This window comes from Apodemus sylvaticus, chromosome 8 (genome assembly GCF_947179515.1).
Source record: "Apodemus sylvaticus chromosome 8, mApoSyl1.1, whole genome shotgun sequence".
Taxonomy (NCBI): Eukaryota; Metazoa; Chordata; class Mammalia; order Rodentia; family Muridae; genus Apodemus; species Apodemus sylvaticus.
This window is the reverse complement of record NC_067479.1, coordinates 70973876-71001104: the sequence shown is the minus strand read 5'-3', so window position 1 is coordinate 71001104 and position 27229 is coordinate 70973876. Positions and strand designations below refer to the sequence as shown.

Sequence of the window (27229 nt, the reverse complement as noted above, 5' to 3'; positions counted from 1 at the left end):
GTCTGAGTCACCGCACTGTCTGTAACTAACAGTGCCCTCCCTGGGCCTGCTTCCCTGCAGGGCTGATGCTCCACATTCTGCAATGTGACGCGCAATCCCCAACAACCCAATCGTCCAGGTTCTTAGAAGAATGTTCACTAATTTATTTTGTTCCATTTTTTCTCCACATGCACAACTTTCTCTCCTGGGCAGCCCTTCTCCATCTCCTCTGAAGGTTATAAGGAACAGTCATTGCGATCCTCTGCTAAAAAATGTAAAATAAAGACTGTAAAGATGTGTAATCTAAACGTTCCTAAAGATTTTGAAGAAATGGTCGAAGTGGCCCAGTCACCTGCAACAGTGCAGTCTCCTAACTTCCACCCGCCTCTCACTGTCTGCCCACAACCGAAAGATGTGGAGCAGCCACAGGATGTGATCCAGGATGTGATCCAGGCAGAGCCAAAGAGAAAAGGAAGAATTAAAAGATTTAAAAGAATGTGCACGGCAGCAAGTGGGCTTCAAGACGTGCTTGATTCCCAGCTTTCTTCTGCTCCTGTAATCGAAGCTGGGCTTTCTGCCCACCCCTCTAGTTCTGCCTTCCTGTCTCCTCTCTGTGCCATCCCTCCTCCTCCTCCTCCTCCTCCTCTTCCTCTTCTTCCTCCCCCTCTCCCAGGTGGCATCCACTATCCTCCCCCTCCCCCTCTTCCTGGCGGCACATATCTTCCTCCCCCTCTCTTTGGTAGCACCCAACCTCCTCCCCCTCCCCCTCTCTTTGGTAGCACCCAACCTCCTCCCCCTCCCCCTCCCCCTCTCTTTGGTAGCACCCAACCTCCTCCCCCTCCCCCTCCCCCTCTCTTTGGTAGCACCCAACCTCCTCCCCCTCCCCCTCTCTTTGGTGGCACCCATCTTCCTCCCCCTCCCTCTCCCCCTGATGTTGCCCATCATCCTCCCCCTCCCCCTTTCTTTGGTGGCACCCATATTCCTGCCCCTCCCCCTCCCCCTCCCCCTGCTGGCACCCAATTTTCTCTTTCTCCTATAGGATTCATCCCACCTAAGCTTCATCACTGTAAGCTTGCCAGAGGTCCAAACATCTGTGACTCAGAGTCGCCTCTCCTGGGCTCCAGGGGGATGACCTTTAGGCCTATGACTAGGGGTGGCACCACCTTCTCAGGTAGCTTCGATAGCTTTGATGCAGGGAAATTTTCCCAAGACCCCAGCAACAACAGCTTCTCTCCCAGAGCCCCTGAGCTGGACGCTTTTCCCAGGTCACCTTTGCGCAGTCCTCCTAAGCCACCTTCTGCCCCTCCTCCTGTCACCAGGGTCCATCAAGGCTCTTCTCTTTGTTTGCAAAGGGCCTCAGTCCATCAGAGCTCTAGTTACAGAATGTCAGATATCAGCATGGAGTCACTTGAGTCAGCTCTCCCATTAGATTTTTCTTCCAGAGCTGTGCCATTAGACCTGGTTCTAGAAGAGGCCTGGGCTGACTCGCTGAGTGGAAATTCTTTGGAAATGAAAACAGATGAAGCAGCAGCATACATGGCATGCAAGTTCTTAACAAGTATTGAGACTTCCTCAGATGAGGAAAGTGTCGTCGGTGATGAAGACCGGAAGAGTCCTGTGTCGTGGGCTTCACTCTTTGCTCTGCAGACTGAGGTATTTGTCTTATTTCTGCTTAAGTCTGTGGTCAGCTCGCTTCACAGTTTGCGCCAGTGCTTCTCAAAGCAGTTGGTCAGAGAACAGTTTGCTGCCAGTCTAGTGGTTCGGGACACATGTCAGTGTGGGAGACTAGCTCTCAGTGAATGGTCACCTGAACAAAACTCTCCTCTGCAAGGTGCTGGGTGGCATTTGTCATGCATTGTTGGTAACTATTAACATTTCTCAGTTAAAAATTAGCATTCTGAAGAGGCCATGGACTTACTTTCTAAGTTCTAGTACTGGGAACTGAAGTTGATAGAAATTTCTGCTTGCCCAGTGAACATAGGTGTGGTGAGTATTCTAAATATTCTTCTATAGGTCTAGAGATGTGGATAGCAGTGAATGTGAGTGTTGCAGCTCTAAGGGAAAGATATCCGGCATTGAGAGCCAAGAGATACCACAAAGTCTCACTACACAACAAACCTTGCATAAGAAGTATTGGGAGGGAAAAACCCAGGAGTGTGGCTGCCTCTGCTGAGGTGAGAAACAGCAAGAGGACTGACAGGAAAGCCAGGCTTATATCGGATATAGGGGAGGGGGCAAGCTTTCCAGAGTGCGGGTTGGTGGGATTTTAAGTCCTGAGCTTGGGGGAGTTGAGGCATTGGTAGCTTTTTCTGTTCAGAGATTGTTGGATTTTCATGATCAGGGATTGGTGGGTGACTGTGGTAAGCTCAGGGCCTAGTGGGACTTTGTTGTTGTTGTTGTTGTTGTTGGCTGGGGCCTGCACTGGGAATAACAGATTGTTAGGAAGTCTGGGAGCAGGGCCTGGCACTGCTGGAGCTCCTCAGGAGGAGTCCTGACTACTTTTCCTGCCTTGTAGGTTTACAAAGTTTATAAAGTACATAAAGTTTACAAAGGGAGTCCAGGGCTGCTTGGGTTGGCCTGTGGTAGTTTGCAGTAGTGTGGAGGGGCACAGTCCTCCATCTGTTAAGCTAGGTAACACCCTGTGAGCTTCTGCACTGGCACTGAGAGTCAGGCCCCCATATGCAATGTGAATATGGGGATCACATCTGTAGGCAAGCATGCAGCCCCAGAGCTAGACTCCTAATCTTGTCTCAGTTTTAAAATTTTTTGTGTGTGTTGTGTGTATGTGTACCCGAGTTTGTGTGTACAAGTGTTCGTGCAGGTGTGAATGTATCTGTGTCCACGTGCACATGGAAGTCAGAGGCCCATGGTGAGCGTCCTTCTCAGCCTCTTAAGGCCACATTACTGATTTTTTATGTTAAAATTTTAATGTATAGCCTAGTAGTACTTACCTTTAATCCCAGCACTCAGGGAGGCAGAGGCAGGCATACCTCTATGAGTTCCAAGCCAGCCTAGTCTACATAGTGAGTTCCAGGATAGCCAGGCTATGTTGAGAGAGCTTATTTCAAAAAGTAAACAAAAATATAAACAAAGAAGTAGGAAGTAGTTTGTTTGGGATTTCAGGGGAAAGGATTTATTTTTATTGTTGTGTATGATGTGTGTATATTTAGGGTGTGTGTACCCATGGAGTCCAAAAGAGTATATTTGATCCCCTTGAGATAGGGTTGCAGGTACTTGTGAGCAGCTCAACATGGTTACTGAGCTCTGGGCCTTTCGAAAAGCAGGAAGTATTCTCAGCCATCCCTCTACTGTCTGGGACTTGTTCTTTTTTGTTGAGATAGGGTCACATTTTAAGAAAGTAGCTTTACAGGGCTGGAGAGATGGCTCAAGGGTTAAGAGCACTGACTGTCCTAAGTTCAAATCCCAGCAACCACATGGTGGCTTACAACCATCCATAATGAGATCTGACTCCCTCTTCTGGGGTGTCTGAAGACAACTACAGTGTACTTACATATAATAAGAAATAAATCTTAAAAAATAAAATTAAAAAAAAAAAGAAAGTAGCTTTAGGAGCATCTCAAGTTTACTATCTCCATCTGCTAACCTAGGCCTAGTCCTGGAGGCTTCTGGCCTCTGTACAATCTACGCCTAGAATATTTTCAGCCTCTGAGATTTGCTACTTGTGGTGGTTTGAATACCTTTAGCCCAGGAAGTGGCACTATTAGGAGGTGTGGCCTTGTTGGAATAGATGTGTCACTGTGAGCATGGGCTTTAAGACCCTTGTCCTAGCTGCCTGGAAGCCAGTCTTCTCCTGCTTGCCTTCAGAACAAGATGTAGAATTCTCAGTTTTTCCTGTGCCAGGAGGCTGCCATGATGCCTTGATGATAATGGACTTAACCTCTGACCTTGTAAACCCCAATTAAATGTTGTTCTTTATTAAGAGTTGCCTTGGTCATGGTGTCTCTTCACAGCAATGGAAACCCTAAGACACTACTGAATAAGTTCACCCATTTCTAGTTCTTTCTGCTCTCTGGCTGGCTGATTCAACTCAGCTGTTCTGACTCCAAACTCCTCTCCAAGGTGACTGATGCAATCCGGCTTCTTTCTCAACTTCTTGATTGTTTTGCTTTGCTTAGCTTCATACTATCTTTGGCAATATGTTCTAATTTTGTGGCTCCTTATCATTATCTGGCTCATTCTGTCTTCACCTATGTCTAGCTTGTTCTTCCTCTGCAACCTGTCCTCTATAACAACCTTTTCTGTGCCGGGAAAACTGCCTCCTCTCTCCTTAAGTCAGCTTTCTCTTCTGTTCTCGGGAGAGTTGAGCATATCCCAGCCTGCCAAATCTTTCTCTGATGTGTCACTTTGTCTGCCCCTCAAATAGACATCACTTTTAAATATAGAAGTTTCCTTCTACAAACTAACTTCACTTTCATTGTTTGTGATTAAAGGTGTGTACTAAGGGTGTGTCTATATTCCAGCCAGAGGGATTAAAGATATGTTCTAAGGCTGAGTCACACCATGACTAGAAACATGTTTTTCCAGTTAGCAACACAATCTCAGGGTTCACAGTGTGATCAAATATCCTGTGTCTAATGTATATTTTAAATACTGAAAACAAAATTATGCTAGAGAAGTACAGTAGGACCTAGGACCTAGGACTAACAATATAACATTTTTTTTCTTAATTTTACAGGATGGTTTTTGGAGACTGACACCAGAACTAGGACTTATACTAAAACTTAATGTAAATGCTCTACTCAATTCTCTTGAAGAAAAGGGCATTCGATCTCTAGGTAAGCCACTGTTTTTCAGTTAATTAAGTCACTATGTTCCTTCATTTTTCAGTCATTTGTAAGCAAACTCCTCATTGTAATAACTTATTTTGTAAACTAGTACATTCATTTGTAATACACTACTTTTGGAAGTAGTTCACATAGAAGTTACATGTGACAAAAATGTGGCAATATGTTCTAATTTTCTGATTTTTTTTTTTTTTTTTTTGAGTCAGGGCCTCAGCATGTAGTCCTGGCTAGCCTGGAACTCTCTATGTAGAGCAGGCTGGTTTTGAACTCACAGTGCTGGGATCAAAGGTATGCAGCATAGCTTTACCAATGGTGAAAGTATCATCATGGCAGTTTTATTAGGTTACATGGCACCAACTATTGAAGAAGAGCAGCCCTGAATCTGAGAACAGTAGCACACACCTGTAATCCTGCCGTGGCCTTACCCCAAAGCCAGGTGGATTGTGAGCTTGACATGAGTCTAAGCTACACTGCCAGATCCTGCCAGTAACAGCAATATCCAAAAGCTCAATTTCACATGCTCAATAATTATTTTCCTGGCCATAACATACGTAGCTATTGGCCAACAGGGGCATCCTGTTTCACTTGGTGATTGACTTAGAGGCCTTTAACACCCCCCCACCCCTCACCCCTCCACCCCACCCCCACCCCCGGCTTTAGCATCAAGGAAAGACAAATCAAAACTACACTGAGATTTTGTCTCACTCCATCAAGAAACAATGGAGGCTGAAGAGATGGCTCTGGGTTAAGAACAAAAACTGCTCTTGCAGAGGACAACAGTTTAGTTCCCAGCACCCATGTCAAGTGGCTGACAACTACCTCTAATTCCAGTTCTTTATCTGTGTGTGAACTCACTGTATAGACCAGGGTAGCTTCAAACTCACAGAGATCCTTCAAAGTGCTGGGATTTAAGGTATGTGCCTCACTCTTGGATTTAACTCCAGGTCTAAGGGATCTAACTACCTCTTCTGGCTTATGAGAGCACCTGCATTCACATGCACAACAAACTGGAGAAAGAAGACAACAAATAGCCCTGAGGATGGGGCAGGCCAAACCTTCATATACTGTTGCTGAGTCGTTATAAGTCAGTTATACCACTCCTGGGCATATGTCTGATAGATTCTAAGTCAGCATATCACAGAAATACTCTTCTGTCCATGTTTATTGTGGCATAGTTCATAATATCTGAGATACGAAACTAATCTAGATGCCCGTCAACATAGGAATAAGGAAAGATCAGTCAGGTGATGGTGGCACATGCCTTTAATGCTAGCACTTGGAAGGCAGGAGAATCAGGAAAATCTCTGAGTTGAGGACAGTCTGATCTACAGAGGATTTCTATGACAACCAGGTGTGTACAGAAAAAAAACCTGTCTCAAAAAAAAAAAAAAGCAAAAAAAGGTTAAAAAAGAAAAAGAAAAAGAGAGAAAAGGAAATTCAGTACAATACTCAATGAAATTTTATTCAGACATGAACCAGGCATGATGGCTCATTCCTGAATCCCAGCACTTGGGAAGGTTGATGCAGGTGAATTGCCATGAGTTTGAAACAGCCTGAGCTACAAAGTAAGACCCTGTTAAAACAAAACAAGGGCAGAGAGACAGCCCAGCAGTTAAAAGCACTTGCTGCTCTTACAGAGGACATGAGTTTTTCCCAACAGCTCCCATGGGATCTCACAACTGCATCTTCCAGTCCCAGGGGCTGGGATGACCTCCTGTGGGGCCTCCAAAAACACTTCACACATGTAGTGCACATATATACATGCAGGCAAAGCATCCATACATGTAAGATGAAAAGGATTAAATCTTTAAAACAAGCCAAAGGAGTTAGAGGGATGGCTCAGCAGTTAAGAGCACTGACTATTCTTCCTGAGATCCTGAGTTCATTTCCCAGCAACCACATGGTGGCACACAACAATCTGTAATGGGATTCGATGCCCTCTTCTGGTGTGTCTGAAAAAAGCTACAGTGTACTTATGTACGTAAAATAAATAAATCTTTAAAAAAGCAAACAAAAAACAATGCAAAAACAGTTAAAAAAGCAACATTAATGTATAGTTTCCATGTGGCATGCCTTTGGCCATCACCTGATATAAAGCACGCCTGACTCCACAGTAAGACAGTGGTCCTCATAGATTTAACTGTGGTATAATTCAGTTAGGTACTTTGCTTTGTTTACAGACAGGGTCTGGTTCTGTAGCCCAGGCAGGTCTAGAATGCACTATGTTGCTCCTCCTGAACTCATGGCCATCTTCCTGCCTTAGCCTCCCAGGTGCTGGGACTACAGGCATGAGTAACCACACGAATCCTAGTACCAGTGTAATTCTTCAGTAGTAGACCTGTAAGGCACAGAAGGATTTAGTTAATTACTTTTTTGTTGTGCTCTTTGTAGCTCAGGCTGTTTCAAACTCATGGCAATCCACCTGCATCAACCTTCCCAAGTGCTGGGATTCAGGAATGAGCCATCATGCCTGGTTCATGTCTGAATAAAATTTCATTGGGTATTGTACTGAATTTCCCTTTCTCTTCCTTCCTTTCTTTTTATTTTTCTTTTTTTAACCTTTTTTGCTTTTTTTTTTTTTGAGACAGTTTTTTTTTTTCTGTACACACCTGGTTGTCATAGAAATCCTCTGTGTAAATATCAGAAACAACTTAAGGAAGAAAGCTGATTTTGGCTTGTGGCTCCAGACTGTTAGAACCCACATTGGTGGAATGGCATAGCAGCTAGCTTGAGCAGGACAGTGGTTGTTCACATTGTGTCACAGAGAAGAAGGAGGCTATAAACTCACAAGTGCCACCACTAGTGAACTTCTTCCTCAAGTAAGATTCCTTGTCCTGGACCATCCAAACCTCTCAAATAGCAACACCACCTGGGGACCAAGTGTTCAAATACACAAATGAGCCTGCGGGGGGAGGGGGGCACTTCTTTCAGACCACTACAGGAAGTAAAGGAGACCTGTGGTTTTTTTTAGGTACAAAAGGGAGAGAGCGTCTCCTGGACCTGATTGCTACTTTGCTTGTACTGCAGTTTCTTTATACTGAGTTGGAACAAGAATTGGAACAAGAAAGAATGGTTGACAAATCTCTGAGAAAGATGGATGACGCCTTCATTTCTAGGTGCTTTATTGTCCTAATAAGAAATGTTTTTAAAGTTTGGAATTTTCCCCCTTGTATTTTGTTTTTGAGACAGGCTCACACAGGCTGATTTGGAACTTGCTATGTCAATGAGACCAACTTCAGTTGTGTAGCAGTCTTCCCGCCTCCCAAATGCTGTGATTGCCGGCTGTGCCATCATGCCTGGTTTGTAAATGATAATCTTAAGGGAGAATCTGTTCACAGGTTACAGCTTGCTCCAAGGTTCTTGTAGCAGGATGACTGACATGGGATTTTTTACCTCGACTGCATGGGAACAAATCTTAGAAAGCATGTGCATGTTGATGCCAGAACATAGCTTTTGGGGGTTCTCCTCACTAGAGTATGTTGCTCATCAGTGCATTTAGAAGAGCTGCATTATGATTGTTGGTCTGTTCCAAAAAACTGTGTGGTCTGCAGCAAGAATGCAAATGGGAACCGTGTGCCCGTGTCTAAGTGCTTAAAGTCATGAAGCTGGGACTCCACCTTAGTGATAAGAGCACTTGCCTAGTGTGCACTGGGACCTGACTCAGTCCTGCGGTCCTAAGCAACACACACACACACAGAGAATAAATCAAAGTATCAACCAAGTCAGGGTGGCATATTCCTGTAATCTCACCACTGAAGAGGGTTACAAATGAAAATCTTAATTTATGGGCCAGGCTAGGCTACACAGTAGGACCCTGTCCCAAAACAAAACAACAGGAAAAAACTGTCAAAGTATTAAATAAAATACATTAAAACATTCTTCCTGGAATAGTGGTGCACAGGTGAAATCTCTGAGTTTGAGGCCAGCCTGGTCTACATAGCAAGTTACTGACAGCAAGATATATAATAAAGAGAGTTTGCCTGTTTTAGTTAGGGTTTCTATTGCTGTGAAAAGACACCATGACCATGGCAACTCTTATAAAGGACAGCGTTTAGTTTGGGCTGGCTTAGAGTTTCAGAGGTTTAGTCTATTATCATCATGGTAGGAAGCATGGCAGCACACAGGCTGTCTTAGAGTTTTATTGTTATATAAGACAACTCTTATAAGGGACAACATTTAATTGGGGCTGGCTTACAGTTGCAAAGGTTCAGTCCATTATCATCATGGCAGGGAGCATGGCAGTGTGCAGGCAGGCATAGTGCTGGAGAAGATGCTGAGAGGTCTACATCTCGATCCAAAGGCATCCAGAAGGAGACTGTCTTCCACAGGCAGCCAAGAGGAGGCTTTCTTCTGTACTAAGTAGAACTTGAGCATAGGACCTCAAAGCCAATTCCCACAGTGATGAACTCCTCCAACAAGGGCACAGCTCCTACTGCCACTTCTGCTGAGCCAAGCATATTTAAATCACCACATTACTCATGAACTCAAATGTCTGATATCCTACACAGGTCTTAGAGAGAGCCTCTTCCTAGCTGCCTTCAGATCAAAATGTAGAACTCTTGGCTCTTCCAGCACCATGTTTGCCTGGTGTCTCTTCACCAGCAATGAAAACCTTAAGACAACAAGCCAAGCAGTAGTGTCCCATATCTTTAATCCCACTACTCAGGAGGCAGAGGGAAGTGGATCTTTGAATCTGAGGCCAACATTATCTACAGTACAAGTTCTAGAACAGTCAGGGCTACAAAAAGAACCCTGCCTTCAAAACAAACAAAGCCCTTCTCATTTTTATTATTAAATTATGATTCACAATTAACTTAGGCAGGGAATATACTGGTGTTCTGTCTTATCATCTTTGGTCATGTGAAAAGAGCCAAGAAGACTCCTCCCAGGCCTTTGTCCTTCCCCCAAGATAATGTGAACATGCCAGGGCATGGCATTTCCTTGGTTCGGGTGCATTTGTTGTGATAAATATTATTTGGGGTTTTCTACACCACCTTAAATCATTTCATTCCAAAATAAGTGACATAAAACATTTATATTTATAATAAGCCTTAAAACAGTAGATCTGGGCAGTTATCAATCCTCTATGGTATTTTGTCTACTTTCCTGTCAGTAACCCCAAGATACCTGCCATGTTCCCACACACACACACCATCAGGCTGGCCCATGTGCTCATGATCCACCTGCTCCATGGTGGCTTTTCCTCCTCTCTCCTCCTTGTGCTTCCAGCCTCAGGCCCAGGGAACCCTCCGCTCTGCCTACCGCTTCTGCCCAGGGTATAAGCTGTAGGCATCTTTATTAACCAATCTTGGATAACTTGGAGGGCAAGGTTTACACAACAAAATCTGGTGTACTTGAGGATCTGTTCATCTTGGAACAACCAGAGCTGGGAGTATAGAATCTAGCATTTGAATACAAGCAGCACCAGACCAATCTCCTGCATGCATTCACTGATTATAGTTTAGACAATTCTTTCTAGAAGACCACTGTCTTAGTCAGGGTTACTATTGCTGTAATAAACACCATGGCCAAAGCTACTTGGGGAGAAAAGTTTATTTTGCATATTCTTTCACAGTTCATCATTGGAAGAAGTCAGAGCCAGAACTGAAGCAGGGTGGGAACCTGGAGGCAGGGCTGAGGCAGGGGCCGTGATGCAGAGAGATGCTGCTTAATGGCTTGCTCCTCAGGCTGGCCTATAGCCTGATTTTATGGAGGCATTTTATTAATTGAGGTTTCTTCATCTCTGATGACTTTGACTTGTGTTGAGTTAACATGAAACTATCCAGCACAGCTACCTGCTGGGAAGAACATTCTGTCCTCTGCCCAATCCATAGATTACTATAAGTTCACAGCTTTCTCACACAGGCTTCACACACACACACACACACACACACACACACACACACACACACACACACAGTAGTAAGTTACACTTTAAAACTTTGGTGTAAGGGAAGGGCTGGGATGTAGGTTTTTACAGCTGAATTTCAGGTGTTCTTCAAGTATCTGGAACAATTTGAAAACTCCCAGACAGCAGATGAACATCAAAACAGGGACCTCAGGGACACTAGAAAAGGAACAACAGGAAACAAATATAAAGAAACTAGAAAAGGCTGTAGTTCTCCCAAGAGAGCAAGGGGAAGGCTGTTGTGCACACTGGGAGCTGGGAAGTGAGGCAGGTAAAAACCTAGAAATGTACTAAGTTCAAAGTCCCCATGGCAGATGGAGATCTCAAGATTTTGCTTTTATTAAAATCTTGATTGTTTGACAGAATCATTTTATTCAATACAGTGTTAGAGATTTGATACCACATTGCCTTTCACATATTTTGAACCAATAGAAACTTTTTTTAATCTAGGAATATTCCATGGGCTTTTGAGAACATAAAGAAAGCAAGAGAATGGGCCAGAAGGACAGAAGGACAGTATCCATCTATCTGCCAACGACTGGAGCTGGGTAAAGACTGGGAGTCAGCCACAAAGCAACTACTGGGAATTCAGCCCCAAGCCAACACTTCTCTTCACCGAATTCTACACTACAGTCAAGGCTGAAGCCAATGAAATCACATTTTAAGCCTTTCTCATATTTTGTTGTTTTGTTTTTGTTTTTCCAAGACAGGGTTTCTCTCTGTAGCCCTGGCTGTCCTGGAACTCACTCTGTAGAGCAGGCTGGCCTCACACTCAAGGGATCTGCCTGCCTCTTCGTTCCAAGTGCTGGGATTAAATGTGTGCCCCACTGCCCTGCTGTCTTTCTCATATTTCTATGTAGAAAATAATCAAATAGTAAAAGGTACCACTAATGACATGTAATCCATTTTAAGTGTAGCTATCAGCCCCTTTAAAATAAAATTAATGGAAAGAATTGATCAATCATTTAACAACAATAAAATCTATAAGAACTAATATTATATGCTGTCTCAGTGTCTTGATGGGGAGGGGTGGCTCTCCGTGTCTTCCCTCTGGAGTCTAGTGGAAGGCTGGCGGATTGAGCAGGATAGAAAGGAATTGGTCTTTGGCTACTGGCTGTGTTCTAGCCAGGCCTGTCCTAGGACCCCAGTCCCCAGGCAGTGTGACTTGGTATGCATGTTTCCTCATATGGCTCTTCTTTCTGCAGATACACCAATCCATACTTGGTGTCACAAGAGATTCTTCCATGGGTCTTGTTTTGTTGTCACATTCTAAAAATCAGTCAACAAACCAACAGTCAGATACGTTTTCTGCTATTTCGCCTTCCAGACATTTTCTAGGTTTTGAATTTTATGTTTGGAATTATGATCCATATTGAGTTACTTTGTTTCTTGTTACATTTGGGTTGGCTATGAAATATCCTTCATAGGCTCACGTATTGGGAGCTTGGTAGTCAACAGATGAGACTTCAGGAGGTGGTTGCATTGTGGGGGCTCTGACCTAATCGTTTGAGGAATTTCTCATATGGTGCCCTTGTTGGAAAATGCTGGAGAGCAGGAGGTAGGGTCTGGTTGAAAGCAGTGGGCTGATGGAGGTTTACCTCTGTGGGCTGGTGGAGGTTTACCTCTGTGGGATGTATTGTCTCTTATTCTTGCTTTTACTTTCCACTTCCTGTCATGAGGTAGAGTCGAGCCGCTCTCCCAGGCCCCATGCTTTCTGCCATAATGCTTTGTCTCACCATGGACTGAACCATATTCAGCTTTCCTGCCTCCCAGGGTGAAAAGAAGAAGGTTTCCAAGGCACAGTGTTCCCCAGCTTTGACTTTGAAGTATGGATATATTTGACATCATAATGAACAAACTTTTATTTTTTAAAAAAATTTTAAAGAATTATTTATTTTATGTATATGAGTACCCTGTAGCTATCTTCAGACACAGCAGAAAAGGGCATCAGATGTCATTACAGATGGTTGTAAGCCACCATGTGATTGCTGGGAATTGAACTCAGAACCTCTGGAAGAGCAGTCAGTAATCTTAACCACTGAACCATTTCTCCAGCCCCATGAACAAACTTTTAAATCAAATTAAAAGCATCACTTAAAATAGAAAACCAGATGGAGCAAATCTGTATCAAGTTGATGCCTGAACCACCACATAGGAATCATCTAAAGTAGCTTGAAACACAGAATTACGCTCTCTCCAGTTGGAAAGTGTAGCTGGCCTTTACCACTTTGTGGATTCTTTTTTCTACCCTTTATCTCCCTGCCCCATTTCACTCCCTATCATTAGATAGGAGAGAAGGAAGGATAGAGGGGAGAGAAGGGGAGAGGAAGGGAGAGGGGAAAGGGAGAGAAAAGATCCTTGAATGGAATTTCTTCTTTGCTTGTAGCTGGTCTTTACTACTTTGTGGGTTCTTCTTTTTCACCTTTATCGACCTGGTTTCACCTCCTATCAGTAGATAGGGAAGAAGGATAGAGGAGAGAAGAGAGAGATCCCTCTTCTGATTTCTTTCCTTGTGTTTCCTCTTTAAGCATGACTCCTAACAAACTAAAACCAACCTCCTGAATAACCAATCTCCAATCACCAACCCTGCCTATCAAAGCTCTAGCATTTATGTCCCCTCTGAAAAATTTCCAAGATTCCAAACATCACCCAGTCACAGAAACTAGCCGCAACTGGCAAAGCCATGCCTCCCCTAAAGCAAACCATAGTCAGCTGTTTTAATCCCACACCTGGGATTAAAACGAAAACATATATTTCTGTGTTTTTTAAAAGAAACCAAAATTTCAGAATTCTCACTACAAGAAAGGGCCTAAAATGTAAAGAATAACAAAAGAGAAATTAAGTAATTGGAAATATCTTAAATAATGGGCCAAAATAAAACCTTTTAAAATATTTTTTAAAAAAATTTAAAAATTTAAAATTAAAAAAATGTATATGAGTGAAATGCCTTCCTACATACCAGAGGAGGGCATTGGATCCTGTTACAGATGGTTGTGAGCCACCATGTGGTTGCTGGGAATTGAATTCAAGACCTCTGGAACCAGTGAGCCATTTCACCAGCCCCTTTTCTGTTTTTCCTTGTAGCCTTGGCCATCCTAGAACTCGCTCTGCAGACCAGGCTGGCCTCAAATTCATATAGAGAACCTGCCTCTGCCTCCCAAGTGCTGGAATTTTTAGTATGGGGCCACTCCCACCTGACCTGACCTTTTTTCTTTTAATAGTTTCCCTAAGGTATTTGTCATACAAGGGAAAAGTCAACAGAACTCACACTTCAGGCCATTCCTCCAGCCCTTTGTATAAAACCCTTTATACACAGTATAAAGCACTTCAAAACATAAATCCTGTCTTGTGGGTATTCACACCCCGTTAATATTCACCTGAAGCCCAAGACTTCCTCTTGTTTACCTCTCCTTTATGCAGTACAGGATCTCTGTTCCCACTGCAACCCTTACCTTTTTCAGTGATTTCTGCTGGAATAGCCTGTCATGGTAGAGTTGGACTTCCTTTGGTTGGGAATCTAAAAGGAACAAAAAACCACCAAGAACAAATATGCAGAGTAAAGTTTAGTTGCAGCACATAAGAAAGTGGTAAGCACTCCAGAAGTCACGGGTCCCCAAGCTAGGCCAGCTGTCACTTGTTAGGACAGGGAAGACATTCAGGAATGTAGAGGGAGGAAAATTAGGAGAGTCATCATATCTAGGGTAAACACAGAATGAATTAGTTGTGTGCTTAGACCTGGAAGAGATCATTGTAGAAACGGTGACTACAATGCCAATTCTCTGTGATCTACAGAGCTCTTCTGAGGGAGCCTCACAGCCTTTGCAGGGCTTTAGTCACAAGAGAGTCTCGGCACACATGAAATGCTTTGTACTGAGTACTGCAGACAGTGCACAGTAAGGACCAAGATCGCAAGGGTGAGAAATTCCTTCAAGGAATTTGGAGATCAGACCTTGGTTTTGGTATGAGGAACTTGTTTTACTCTAAAAATAACTTTTACTTGACAATCAACACTCCTACACTACTTTCTGTTTCCAACCAACAATACCCTCCTACACTGCTTTCTGTTCAAGGTTCGGTCTGTCAGAGGCTGGACCTCTGGGGTGCCTGCAAGGCTGTGGTTCATCCTCCAGTCACCCTCTTTCTGTGATCATCTTGGTGACTGAGATACCAACACAAGAGGCAGAGCCATCAGCGTGTACGTACAATAGGAGCCTGCTGCAGAAATGAGGCTTGGGCTCTTCCTTGGCTGAAGATTGGGATATGGATGAATGGAAGATCACACAGGCCTGTGAGATAGCTCAATGAGTAAAAGCTTGAAAGCCTGGAGACTTGTGTTCCGGAACCCACACGAAGATGGAATTAAGTGGCTCCACAAAGTTGTCTCGTGCCCTCACACATATCATGGACATGCCCACAATAATAATATTTACTACTACTACTATCACTAATAATAATAATATTTATTTGTAATATTCATGCTTATTTCATTAGATTGTTATCTAAGACAGATATTTTATGACTTGAAGACCCCAACAAAGACAAGGCACAGTGGTAAGTACCTATAGTCCTAGCATTTGGAATCTAAAGGCAGAAGGATTGCCATGAGTTTGAAGCTAGCCCAGGTTATGAAGTAAGTTGTTCCAGGCCAGCCTGAGCTACATAGCAAGACCCTGTCTCAAACAATAAACATGTTACCATATTTTTATAAATCTCAAGTCTCTTTCATTTCTGTCTTATGATGTGAAGAAACAATGTTAGCTGTTCAATCAGTTCATATTCTGGATTTATCAGCCCCCGCTCATCTTTCCTTTTATGAATTTCATTTTTATTATGTTTTGCATGCATGTTTGTCCCTGTAGGCCAGAAGAGGTCATCAGATTATTAACTCTGGCACGAGGTCCAGCAAAAATTCCAGTCTGTTTGAATCCAAGAGACATCATAATACATTGCCAGAAAACAAAAAGTTCACTCCAACAGGCTTGTTACTAACTTGAAATTAAAAGCAAGAAAAAAAATTTTTTTTTCGAGACAAGGTTTCTCCATATAACCCTGGCTGTCCTGGAACTCATTTTGTAGACCAGGCTGGCCTCGAACTCAGAAATCCACTTGCCTCTGCCTCCCAAGTGCTGGGACTAAAGGCATGCACCACCATTCCCCCCCCCCCATTTTTTTTAAATTAACCTTTCCAAATTTCATTCCCAGAGCTTTTCAGCTTAATTCTCTGCAAAGAATGAATTAGGTATAAGAAAAAGCTGAAAAAGAACTGCAGTGTCTAGGGGCCTTGGGACTTAAAAATATTAGAGATCTAGATTTTATTAGATCCATAAACAAGGGACTTTTAAGAGGCAGTCATGATATTAAAATAGCAGCTCCTGTAACCTCTGCAAGTGTCACCTTCTCCAGAAGTTGCTTCAGTTCAGTCTGCCTTGTTCTTGGAAGCTTCATCAAAATTCTCCACCAGATCTGGAACTTCATCCTTGTCATCCTCTCCAGGAACAAGCAGTGCTTTTCTGTCCACAAATTGCTTGTGCAGAGCTTCAGCCCGTCTCCTTAACTTAGACCATCTGCACCATGTTGGTTGAGGATGCTGGGAAGCACTTCTGTCTGCTGCCTTGTCTCAGCGTGGCCTGTGGTAAAGGTGTCTGCTGCCAGCGATGCCTGAACTTTCCAGATGTTAAAATGAATCACTGTTCCTTGGTTTGTAAACTTGTTTACCTCTTCAATACCAGACATATTGTTCACCCCTAACTTCTTTAAGGAAAACTGCAGTTTTTTTTATCATCTGCCATACTGTTCTGTGAAATATCTCCTTTCTTTAAGCAGTTCCTTTCCCACCAATGGGCACTTGTGCCTGCAGGTAGGTGAATTTTTGCTGGTTCACATTTCTTTCATCTTGTTGGAGTACAAATGGGGTCTGCATGGGCTACCACAGTTTGCACTCAGGGAGTCTCTGGCAGACCAGCTGAGATAAGGCACATACATTCCGGGACACAAGAGGGAGGCTAGAAGTAACGCCACAAAAATATTTTCTTAAGTGATTTTTCCTAGCAGTATTGTATGACCATAGAACAATTGTCAGTTATTCATAATCTGCACAAATCACTTCATTATATCATTCTCTGATGTGTGTGATATATCTATGTTGTCTTCCCTCTATATCTGATAACTGTGTATTTATTTAGCTAAAGGTGTTTTTTAAACCAGTCTGGCTTTGAAGTCTTCACTCTCCTACCTCAGCCTTTAGAAGGCTGGGGTTATAGGAATGTGACCTGTTTTAAAGTTAGAATGTCTCTCTGGTGAAAATTAACTCCACACACTTAGATTAATAAAGGAGAAAGCTCTTTAATAATACCATGAATCTGGCTCTGGATAAGGCTCAAAGAGAAGCCAGTTGTGAACAGATTTTTCTAACTTACATTCATTTTCAGCTTATACATTCTACATAAGCTATTATTCTGAAATCTCTTTCAGGTCCCAGATCCAGGTTACTCTTGGAATAATTTTAACAGAGCCAGGAGACTGAAAGTCTGGTTACTCAGGCAGATATAAGATTTGCACAGCAAGGATATTGCCAGAATTATTTCTAAGTATATATACCAGTGTTGTTCTTTTCAAATAGTTGTTATCCAGGGTCATCTTGCCTACCTACGGGCAGAATTATGCTTTTCCTGACAAGAACACAGGAGATTTAATGGCAGTCTAAGACTTAATGATAGTTGTAACTTGGTGCTTAGCCATTGAGCTGCCTCTAGAGGCATGGTTGTTTTTTTTGTTTTTTGTTTGTTTGCTTGTTTTTGGTTTTTCGAGACAGGGTTTCTCTGTGTAGCCTTGGCTGTCCTGGAACTCACTCTGTAGACCAGGCTGGCCTCGAACTCAGAAATCTGCCTGCCTCTGCCTCCCAAGTGCTGGGACTAAAGGTTACCACTGCCCGAGGCATGTTTTTTTTAAATAAGAGATAGGCTTAATGACTGGCTGGTTATAAGTTAGGGTTGTCTCCTTCGGTTGTGGGAACGGCGTTTAATTGGAGGTCAATCTTAGTGCACAAACATTCACAGAAACTTTCTCAGCAACCCAAAACTTCAATATTGGCACAAAAATGTCTTTCCTAGACTTTGTAATAAACCAGGTAATTATACTACTTATTTCCCAGTAATATCAGAGGCAAGCTTCTTAGTGAAGCTTTTGTAGCATCAATATTAATCAAGTTTTTCTTGCGTCAATCCTGCACCTGCTTCTGATATTTTCAGTTGAATAAGAAGCAAGGGAACTTGGGAACAAACACATACATGGTTTTGGCTTGGTTTATCAAGTATGAATGATCCAATTACTTAAATATAGCCCCAAACTGGACCAAGCCAGGCAACCTGAGCTCTATCTTTCAAGGAGAGAACCAACTTTTACTCAGGTACTGGGACCAAGTCTCCAACCTTCCTTCACCTGCCTGGCAAACGCTCTATCACTGAACTACTTTCAAAACCCAACAGGTAAATCCGATACATTATTATTTACTTGATACAGTGTCTTGCGTGTAGACTGACCTTGAATTCCTCAAAATCCTCCAGTAACAGCCTCTTCAGTGCTGGAATTACAGGCTTGAGTTACTGGACATGCCATCTTCTCATTTCATATTCTTATCTCCCTCCCTCCCTCCCTCTCTCGCCGCCCCCCCCCCCCCGCTCCGTGTGCGCGCGCATGCGCGTGCTCTCCTGCCAGAAGATAATACTTATTGAGGGAATTCTCTCGCTATGTGGGTCCTTGGAAATTAAACTCAGGTCCTCATATTTGGCGACCAGTGCCGTAATCTGCTGAGCCACCTCCGGGTCCCCATTCTCTGTCTTTAAACGCTACTCATTAAAATGAAATCTCCCTATAGGCTCTATGTAATTGATTCGACCACTGACGCCATATAAGCTAGCCAAAACCGTGAAAGAATTCCCGGGCAGTCGTTCCGCAGAGGCGGGTCTCGTTAACACTCGGGGTCCTTTTCTCAGAACCCTCAAGGTCTCCCTCCGACTATCCAAACAACACGACTCCTCAGGTCTGAGAGGTTATGTGCGAGGGGCGGTCCTCGCACATTCTCCCCCGTGGGCACCCCTTCCGCTCTTCCCCGAGGCAGCGCTCCTCCCCGAGAGCCCTTCGACCCGCCCATCCACTTCCCGTGAACTCCCCAGGGGGCTGGGGAGCGCGCCTTTGCTTGATTGGCCGCTCTGTGTGTCAATCCGGGGCTCGGCGCCCACAATTGGCTGGCTTCCCTCACGGGTCGAGTCACGCCGCTGAAGCGGATTAGGGCGGAGCGGCGGGCGCGCGGAGCTGTCTCGCAGTGCGTCGCCGGCGGTTTTTCGCGTTGGTTTGCACAGCGTCGGTGATGGCGGCGGCGGCGGCTGAGGATAGCATGAGTGTGGCCGCGCGAGTTATGTCAGCTCCAGACAGCACTGGCCGGTCTCCCGAGGCCGAAGGAGTTGGAGCAGCGGGCGAAGAGAAGGGCGCAGCCACCAAAGGAACGGTGGCCGTTGGGGACAGCGAGGAGGATGGGGAGGATGTTTTCGAGGTGGAGAAGATCCTGGACATGAAGTGCGAGGGAGTATGTGGGGGCTGCGCGACCGGAGGGCCGGGGCGGGGACGGTGGGGGGGAGAATCCGAGTGGGACGCCGGACCGCCTGGGAGGACGCTGACACCCTGGGAAGGACCCCGGCGGCAGTCCGAGGAGGATGGATGCGTAGGGAAGTTCTAAGTGTTGTTTCGGCAGAAGAGGCGAAGCAGTGACATGGAATGTTGGGAGTCAGTCGTAGGATGCAAGGCAGCTGGCGGGAGCCGTCTGTGGCCTCCGGCGTTTGGGTTTACGGGCAGGGCTGCTGCCTTCCGTTAGGGAGGACCGGAGGAAAGAAACCACACGAGTCGGCATAGTCCGCTCTGCACACCGTTGTTCCAGTGTTCTCTGAAAGTAGAAAATGCTCCTTGGCTTGAATTCAGGAGTTCCCATTGGTCTTCACAATTAAACCCCAGTCGCACCGAGTGCTCGGGAGGGTAAAGGTTTCCCTTTTCTGCGCGTTTTGTGATTGTACCCCTGAGATTTACAGTAAGCTTGAAAGGAAAATCTTCACACATCATGCTTGGGCACTTAACATCCTCCTTGCCGCGACTGTCGTCCCCGGGAGAAAGTCTTAGTCTGTACTTCCAAGGCTCGGGATCCATCTGTTTGTGATACCTTTCCCCCTCCTTCCCTTACCCGAGCCCTGCATAAAAAGGTGCTTTCTCATTTCTTTCCTTACACTTTGTGGAGACCTCTATTTAAGTCATTGTCTTTTATCTCTACATTTGTCTTTTCTGCTTTAGATTGTGGGCTCTTTTAATCAGAGGATGTGGTCTATATTAGTGATTGAATCACTGATACGTAATCTGCTTGGGCAGATTTTTTGTTGTTATCTGATACTGAGGACTGGACCCTGAATCTCATGAATGCTAGGCAAGAGCTTTACTGCAGAGCTCTATTCCCCAGCTCTGAGCTTATTAAGTAAGTAAATGAAATGTGAATTTGGAGAAAGGAGAAGGCAAGGGCTGTAGATAGGAATCATTGTTTCTGTTGTATTTTCTGTCATTTGTTATCTGCCATATGCCAATTTTCATCTGTCACTTTTTAATCCTTTGACAAACTTTTTGTTAAATGGACTGCTGTTTACCCTGTGCTGTGTTGGCTTGATGGTAGAGATTTCTTTAAAGTGGTTCTTTTCTCTGAGAACTCCTTTTTTTGTTTTGTTTTTGAGACAAGGTTTCTCTGTGTAAACCAGGCTGGCTTTTTGTTTGTTTATTTGTTTTGTTTTTCGTGACAGGGTTTCTCTGTGTAGCCCTGGCTGTCCTGGAACTTGCTCTGTAGACCAGACTGGCCTCGAACTCAAAAATCCACCTGCCTCTGCCTCCCAAGTGCTGGGATTAAAACTCAAATCTGCTTGCATCTGCCTCCTGGATGCTGGGATTAAAGGCTAGCACCAACACCACCTGGCCTGATGGTAGAGTTTTTTTTTTTTTTCTTTTTAATGAAAAACTTCTAGCCTATATTGTTATTTTATGATTATGGTTGTTCAGCCTGTATGTGTCTGTGCGCCACATTCGTGCCCAGAGAATAGTTGTGAGCTGCCACATGGGTGCTGGGAATGGATCCTAAATCTCTAAAAGGGCAACCAGTGCTCTTAACCACAGAGACAATGGCTCCAGGTTCCCCTCTGCATACCCCACTCGGTCAACCCCTGCTTTTTGAGGTAGTCTAAAGTCCAGACTGGCTTAGAGCCTGAGACCTTCCTGCAGTTACTGACATTGGAAAAAATTCATGTCAGGGGGGGGTTAAATTATTGAAATTGACCATCATTATGATGGAGCTAGAGAGGTAGGGTCAGAATTCAAATCGCCAGAGTCCATGTACAGCTGCATGCCAGTCTGTAAGCCTGGTGTTCCTGCTGGGAGATGGAAACAGGAGAATTAGCTGCTATATTATCTTGTTGTGCAGTGTTAAACAACCAGAGACCCTGTCTCAAGGTGAAAGGCAGGTTCAAGACTGAGTCCTCTAAGGTCTACCAGCAACTGTGGCACACCTATATCCACACAAGCCTGCACTTGTGAATGGTTAGAAGTGGATTCTGGAAATCAAACAAGGGTCTTCTGTAAGCATCTTTAATGATTGCTGTACTATCTGACTTCCTTTTCTCCCTCCAGATGCTCCTATATACCCCTCCTTGCTGTCTTTCAAATTCATGACCTCCATGTCTATTTTTTTTTTTTAAAAAAAGCCAAGCTTGGTAGAGTGGTGCACTCCTTTAATACCAGCACTCAGAAGACAGGGCAGGCAGATCTCTCCTGAGCTACTGATTACCTCTGTGTTTTTTGACTAATTATTCTATCTATAGTTTTCAGATTCAACTATAGAATAAGCAATAGTATCTACTTCTTGGGATATTGTAAAGATTAACTAAGCTATTGAAAGTAGATATTTAAAGAATGTATGGGAAAGCATTGTATGAACCATTCATGAAGCATTATTTGAACCATGTGCCTGCTTTATATATGCATTATGCATGTGTATTTTTTTTCCTTTAGCTTTTGATTTTATGTGCATGTGCACCACGTGTGCCTTGGGCTTAGAGAGGTCAGGTCCCCTAGGACTGGAAATGCAGGCAGTGTACACCTTCATGTAGGTACTGGGAATCAAACCCAGGTCCAGGTCCTCTTCAGGAGTACTTGTGCTTTTTTTGGTTTTGAGATAGTTCTCAGTGTAGCCCAGGATTGCCTGAAATGTACTATGCAGCATAGGCTTATTATCTCAGACTCCAGCTGTTGTCTCTGCTTTTTCTCAAAGGACTGTAGCTGGGCACTACCATACCCAGCACCACACTTGATTTTATTTTTAAAGATTTACAAGCCGGGCGGTGGTGGCACATGCCTGTAATCCCAGCACTCTGGGAGGCAGAGGCAGGCGGATTTCTGAGTTCGAGGCCAGCCTGGTCTACAGAGTGAGTTCCAGGACAGCCAGGGCTATACAGAGAAACCCTGTCTCGAAAAAACCAAATTTAAAAAAAAAAAAAAAAAGATTTACTATTTATTTGTATGTGTTTGTGGCTTTGGCGATCAGAAGAGGTGATCTTCTCTGAAGATGCAGCCTACCTGATGGTGCTGTCACCCAAAAGGGCTCCTAACTGTTAAGCTATGCATGTCTTTTGCCCCCAGCTGCCATTTTGTCAGTCCTGTCTTTCAGTGTGGTGCTGGGGCTTTTACTTCAGATTATGGCCGAAGCCCTTTTCCCTGCTAAACATCGTGCTGCTCTCCAGCCCCCTTTAAATGTCACCTCTGCTTGAGAATAACATTGTCAGAGAAGTACAAGTATACCACTGCTTTACTTTAAAAACAAAAACAAAAACAAAAAACCTAAACAAGATAGGTGGTGCTGGTGCTCCCTTTAATCCCAGGCATGTTGCTACACAGAGAAAAACCCTGTCTCAAAAAATTTAAAAAAAAAAGCAAAGAAAAAAAATCTAAACAATGTTGCTTGTATGATTGAATAATCTCCATTTACTAAAAATCATTGAGTGCCTTGCCAGTTTTTCATTGCTATTTTAAGAGTACACATTGCTTTATAATCAGAAAAAGACACCAGTCTTGGTTTTTTTGTTGGGGAGGTATTATTTTTTTTAAAGGCAAGGTTTCTTTCTGTGTAGCTCTGGTTATCCTTAGAGATCCACCTGCCTCTGCCCCGCTCCCCTTCAAGTGCTGGGATTAAAGGTGTGGGCCCCAGCTGCCGCACAATTTTATCCTATGTAGATTTAGTTGTCCTGAAACTAGCTCTATAGACAAGGTATACTTCTAGTTTGATGTTAATTTTCATTTTGATGCAGTTTTCAAGTTCTCTTGTTCTCCACAGCTGACGGGGTTTGAAATTGTAATCAGTAATATGCCTGTTTTTAATTTATGCTATAGGGTAAGAATCTTTATAAAGTTCGATGGAAAGGATATACATCTGACGATGATACCTGGGAGCCCGAGATTCATCTGGAAGACTGTAAAGAAGTTCTTCTTGAATTCAGGAAGAAAGTTGCTGAGAACAAAGCTAAAGCAGTCAGGAAAGATATTCAGGTATCAAGTTTTATCTCATTCTTTTTTGGTTTGATAGTCATAATTTTATTTATAAAAAGTATGTATAGTAAACAATTTATGAAAAATACAGTGTCCTGTATTTCTTCTATGAATTCCATTCTGCCTGTTTATCCTCACAGACTGCTTCTGGTGATTTTGTTCAACTCTTCTTTTCCAACCTGTGGTTCTATTTGACAGACAAGTATAGTTTGTATATTGTTAGTCAGCTTATACTGTAATGAAATACCTAATGTAATTTAAAGATAAGTTTTAATTTTGTCTTATAGTTCTAGGGTGTTAGTCTACCTCTGGATGGAGACACCAGGGTGCTGTAAGCTCCTTGTTTTCACAAGCCAGGAAGCACAAAAGAAACCAATGTCCCATTCCTTTTTGAGGTTATCACAAATGAACTAAGAATTTATTAGGCTTCCCCTCCCTAAGATTCCACCACTGAGCAGAGATGGGAGACAAAGACAGGCAGATCTCTCTGAATTTGAGGCCAGCCTGGTCTACAGACCTAGTTCTAGGACTGCTGAGGGTAACAAAGAAGCACTCCCTGTCTTAGGAAAAAAAAAGATTCCTCCTTCTTCTCTCTCTTCCTCCTCCTATTTGTTAGTGCCTCCCTAGAGACCAGTACTTTAACACATGGACCTTTAGAGAATATTCAACATTCAAATTACAGCAGACATGAATGTTGGCTAATAAGTTGGAGTATGTTTATAATCCCAGTACTCAGGACAATTAAGCAGAAGGATTACTGAGAATGGAGGTCTGCCAGGGCTGCATAATGTGACCCTATCTCAAGGACAAAGAGTAGGGGTGTACTCAGTGATACTACTCCTGCTAGCATAAAAGTTAACAAAACAAAAGTGAACGTAGCATAACATAAAAGTGAAAGAGCACACAGACATCATAAGTTCATATTTTCCAATAATGTGAGCAACTATTCTTTATATGTGGAGATTATTGCCATAACTATTTATTTTGTTCTAGTTCACAGTATTGTTAGATTATAACACATAGCTCATATTTAATTTTTGTTATTGATATGTCTTCATTTAACCTTTCTGTTAGTTAAATAATTCTTTCTTGACACAAAGTCTCATAAGGTAGCCCTGGTTAGGCTAGAACTGTACCAGGCTAGCTTGGACCTCAGAGATACCTGCCTCAGCCTCTTGAATGCTGGGAGTAAAGGTCTTTAATACCATGCCTGGCTTTGATTTTGAGACAGAGGTTTTTTTCTCTGTGTCTCTTGTTAGTCTGGAACCTTGTAGATCAAGCTAGCCTTGAACTTATGAGTCTCCTGCCTTTGCCTCCTGAGTGTTGGAATTACAGGTAGCATACCAAGTCAGGGTTTAACATTACCAGACATAATTACTTGGTGAAAATTCCTCAGTTGGTCTTTTGACCTCTGATTGCATACTTATACATAAAAACTAAATAATTAAAATTTTCAATTACAGCCCATTTATACATGAGACTATTTTACTGCTTTTTAACTCAGTTTGATGTTTCTGTTTGATACCACTGGAAGCACTGACATTTTTCTTCTTTATGACTCCTTTTTAATTTTTTATTTTTAGTGATGAAAATTTATTTAATGAAATTTGATTAGTAAGTCTTGTGTAGTTTCCTTACAGCAGATATCAAGTCTGATTCTTTTCCACTAATAGACAACAAACATAAACTTTGCACAAGCAAGTGATTTTATCAACTACAATTGCTTTTAAATCTTCTATATTGCCTATTCAAATTCAAGCATGGGGCAATATACTCATGGTTATTTACCAGTTTACTTTGCAAGTTGCAATACTTTTTAGATAACTCTGAAGATTTCTGTAACTGTGTTTTGCACTTGAAAATCAAAGTCTAGTGGACAGTGTCCATGTCCATGTTCTATGAGAAGAAAGGATGTCAAGTAGAACATTTGTAGAAAAGTTTGAATATGCAGGACGGGCTTAGTCCAGTGCAATGCTCTGGAGTAACAATGCATTAGAGTAGTTTACAGGTAAATCTATCAACAGTGAAACAATGAGTTCCTACAACAAGGTACTTAACTACGTCTCCTTTTTAAATTGACATTCCTTACCTCTGAGTCTTTTGCTAGGTCAGAAATATAAGTAATACATATGTTAAATTTAGGCAATTTAAAGAAGTCAATTTTGCTAAAATGTTTACATTATATTTTATTAGTACTGCCTCTCAAAACTCTTGAATGTATGTTAGTGTTTTAACCTTTTTTTTTTCTTTATAGAAACTATCTTTAAACAATGACATATTTGAGGCAGACAGTGATAGTGACCAGGAAAGTGACACGAAAGAAGATATATCACCAAGGAAGAAAAAGAAAAAAATAAAGTGCAAAGAAGAGAAAAGTCCAGATGATCTGAGGAAAAAAAGAACAAAAATGGGAAAACTAAAAGATAAGTTCAAGACAGAGCTGGAGAGCGCCTCTGAAATTTTAAGTTTTGATGTAAAGACAAAGAAAAGAATTTGGGAAGTCAAGGAAGAATTAAAGGACTCCAAAAAGCCCAAAAAGGATGAAATAAAGGAAACCAAGGAATTAAAGAAAGCTAAAAGAGCTGAAACAAGAGATTTAAAGATTAAAATAAGAGAAGATGTCAAAGACAACCGAAAAACAAAAAAAGAGAGATATATAGATTCTCCGCTGGAGTCTGAATCACCTAACGATTCCTTCATTCTGGATGATGACAGTGAAGACTTTCTTTCTGATAACAAAGAAGAGAATCAGAGTGTGAGACCTGTAAGAGATAAGACAGAACAGGATACGGTGCAAGAGGGTATTTTTGAGAAACATCTGGATGACCTTATAAGTACTGAAGAGAATGCTGGTACCCGAGTTAGAAGGAAAAAGAAAAAGCCAAGAAAGTTTGAGGAACCAAAAGAGATCAAGAAGCTTGAAAACATGAATACCGTTTTAGAAAGGAAAACAATACCCAAAAAGCAAAGAAATCAAGACAAAGGCAGAAGTAATCTAGAGTTAAATAAGTTACCATCACCTGTGTTTGCCCAAACCCTGAAAAGTTCCAGACTGAGTGGGGAAGAGAAGGGTCTAAAGTCCTCTGACTTAGCGGAAGAGGTAAGGTTGGTAGAGAACTTGTAGAGTACAGGAATGGTTGGTACCGATTATTACTGGGTGTTGTATGGTCAGGAACTTTCACAAGGAATGACAAAGGAAACTAGAATAAAGTGTAACTTAGGTAGTTATTAAATATGGTGGCACTGAGGGTGCTGCGTGAGCTCAGGTATTAAGCATCAGAAACCCAAGTTTACCTTTTAGTTTGTGTCTTGTTTTCTTTTACCAAACAAGACAAACCCCTGAGAGTTAATTTGTTAACAAAAGTCAGAATTTTTGTAGATTTGTGCAGCATTTTGTAGTCAGGTCTATCAGCTTTATGGGGTGTGTATGTTCTCTATTTTAAAAATACTGAGAATTAGCCGGGCGGTGGTGGCGCATGCCTGTAATTCCAGCACTCTCGGAGGCAGAGGCAGGTGGATTTCTGAGTTTGAGGCCAGCCTGGTCTACAGAGTGAGTTCCAGGACAGCCAGGGCTATACAGAGAAACCCTGTCTCGAAAAAACCAAATCCAAAAAACAAAACAAACAAAAAAAGAACTACTGAGAATTGATCAATGCATCTTGATCTTATTTCCCTCTACTCTTTCCCTAACTTCTTCCAGATCCACTTTTACCTCTCCTTTCACCCGACTTGTCTTTTTTTTTAAAGCCTCATCATGTCCAGTTTGTACTGTCCATATACTGAATGTGGGGCCATCTTCAGGTACATGGTAGATTTACTAGGAACCACATACACCCTTACAGAGAGCCTTCTCAGTTAGGGGTGGAACTTCATGTCTCCTTTCCCCTTTCATGTTAAAATGTTGACTAGCTTGATCTAGTGG

The 27229-nt window shown here is 42.8% G+C and overlaps 2 protein-coding genes and 1 long non-coding RNA gene across 13 annotated transcripts in view; 2 read left to right on the top strand and 1 right to left on the bottom strand.

The window, feature by feature from the left end:
* Parp4 (poly(ADP-ribose) polymerase family member 4) overlaps positions 1 to 11691 on the top strand; it is a 97896-nt gene extending 86205 nt beyond the window's left edge. For 3 of the 4 annotated variants that reach the window (XM_052191354.1, XM_052191353.1, XM_052191355.1), the window contains 4 exons: positions 193 to 1632; positions 4676 to 4775; positions 7756 to 7900; positions 11143 to 11691. In XM_052191354.1, coding sequence (XP_052047314.1) covers positions 193 to 1632; positions 4676 to 4775; positions 7756 to 7900; positions 11143 to 11335 — 1878 coding nt within the window. In that variant the 3' untranslated portion in view covers positions 11336 to 11691. Of the gene's footprint in view, positions 1 to 192; positions 1633 to 4675; positions 4776 to 7755; positions 7901 to 7973; positions 8084 to 11142 lie in introns of all 4 variants that reach the window. The other variant, XR_007979281.1, reaches the window with a different exon arrangement.
* On the bottom strand, positions 8616 to 18324 carry LOC127691487 (uncharacterized). Of its 4 annotated transcripts, none has more exons than XR_007979284.1 (4): positions 18231 to 18314; positions 16087 to 16350; positions 14145 to 14209; positions 8616 to 9225 (listed from the first exon to the last, which is right to left on the bottom strand). It is a non-coding gene; the product is annotated as an uncharacterized LOC127691487 (long non-coding RNA). The 4 variants fall into 4 exon arrangements; XR_007979283.1 differs by lacking the exon at positions 8616 to 9225 and adding an exon at positions 9613 to 10851; XR_007979285.1 differs by lacking the exon at positions 8616 to 9225 and adding an exon at positions 11553 to 11961.
* Positions 18325 to 18975: 651 nt separating this feature from the next.
* Positions 18976 to 27229, top strand: part of Mphosph8 (M-phase phosphoprotein 8) — a 29814-nt gene continuing 21560 nt past the window's right edge. For all 5 annotated transcript variants that reach the window (XR_007979282.1, XM_052191364.1, XM_052191362.1 and 2 more), the window contains exons 1-3: positions 18976 to 19273; positions 23152 to 23307; positions 25562 to 26407. Coding sequence is in view for 4 of the 5 variants with exons in the window: in XM_052191364.1 (XP_052047324.1) it covers positions 19058 to 19273; positions 23152 to 23307; positions 25562 to 26407 (1218 nt within the window). In the remaining variant the exon portion in view is untranslated. The remainder of the gene's footprint in view (positions 19274 to 23151; positions 23308 to 25561; positions 26408 to 27229) is intronic.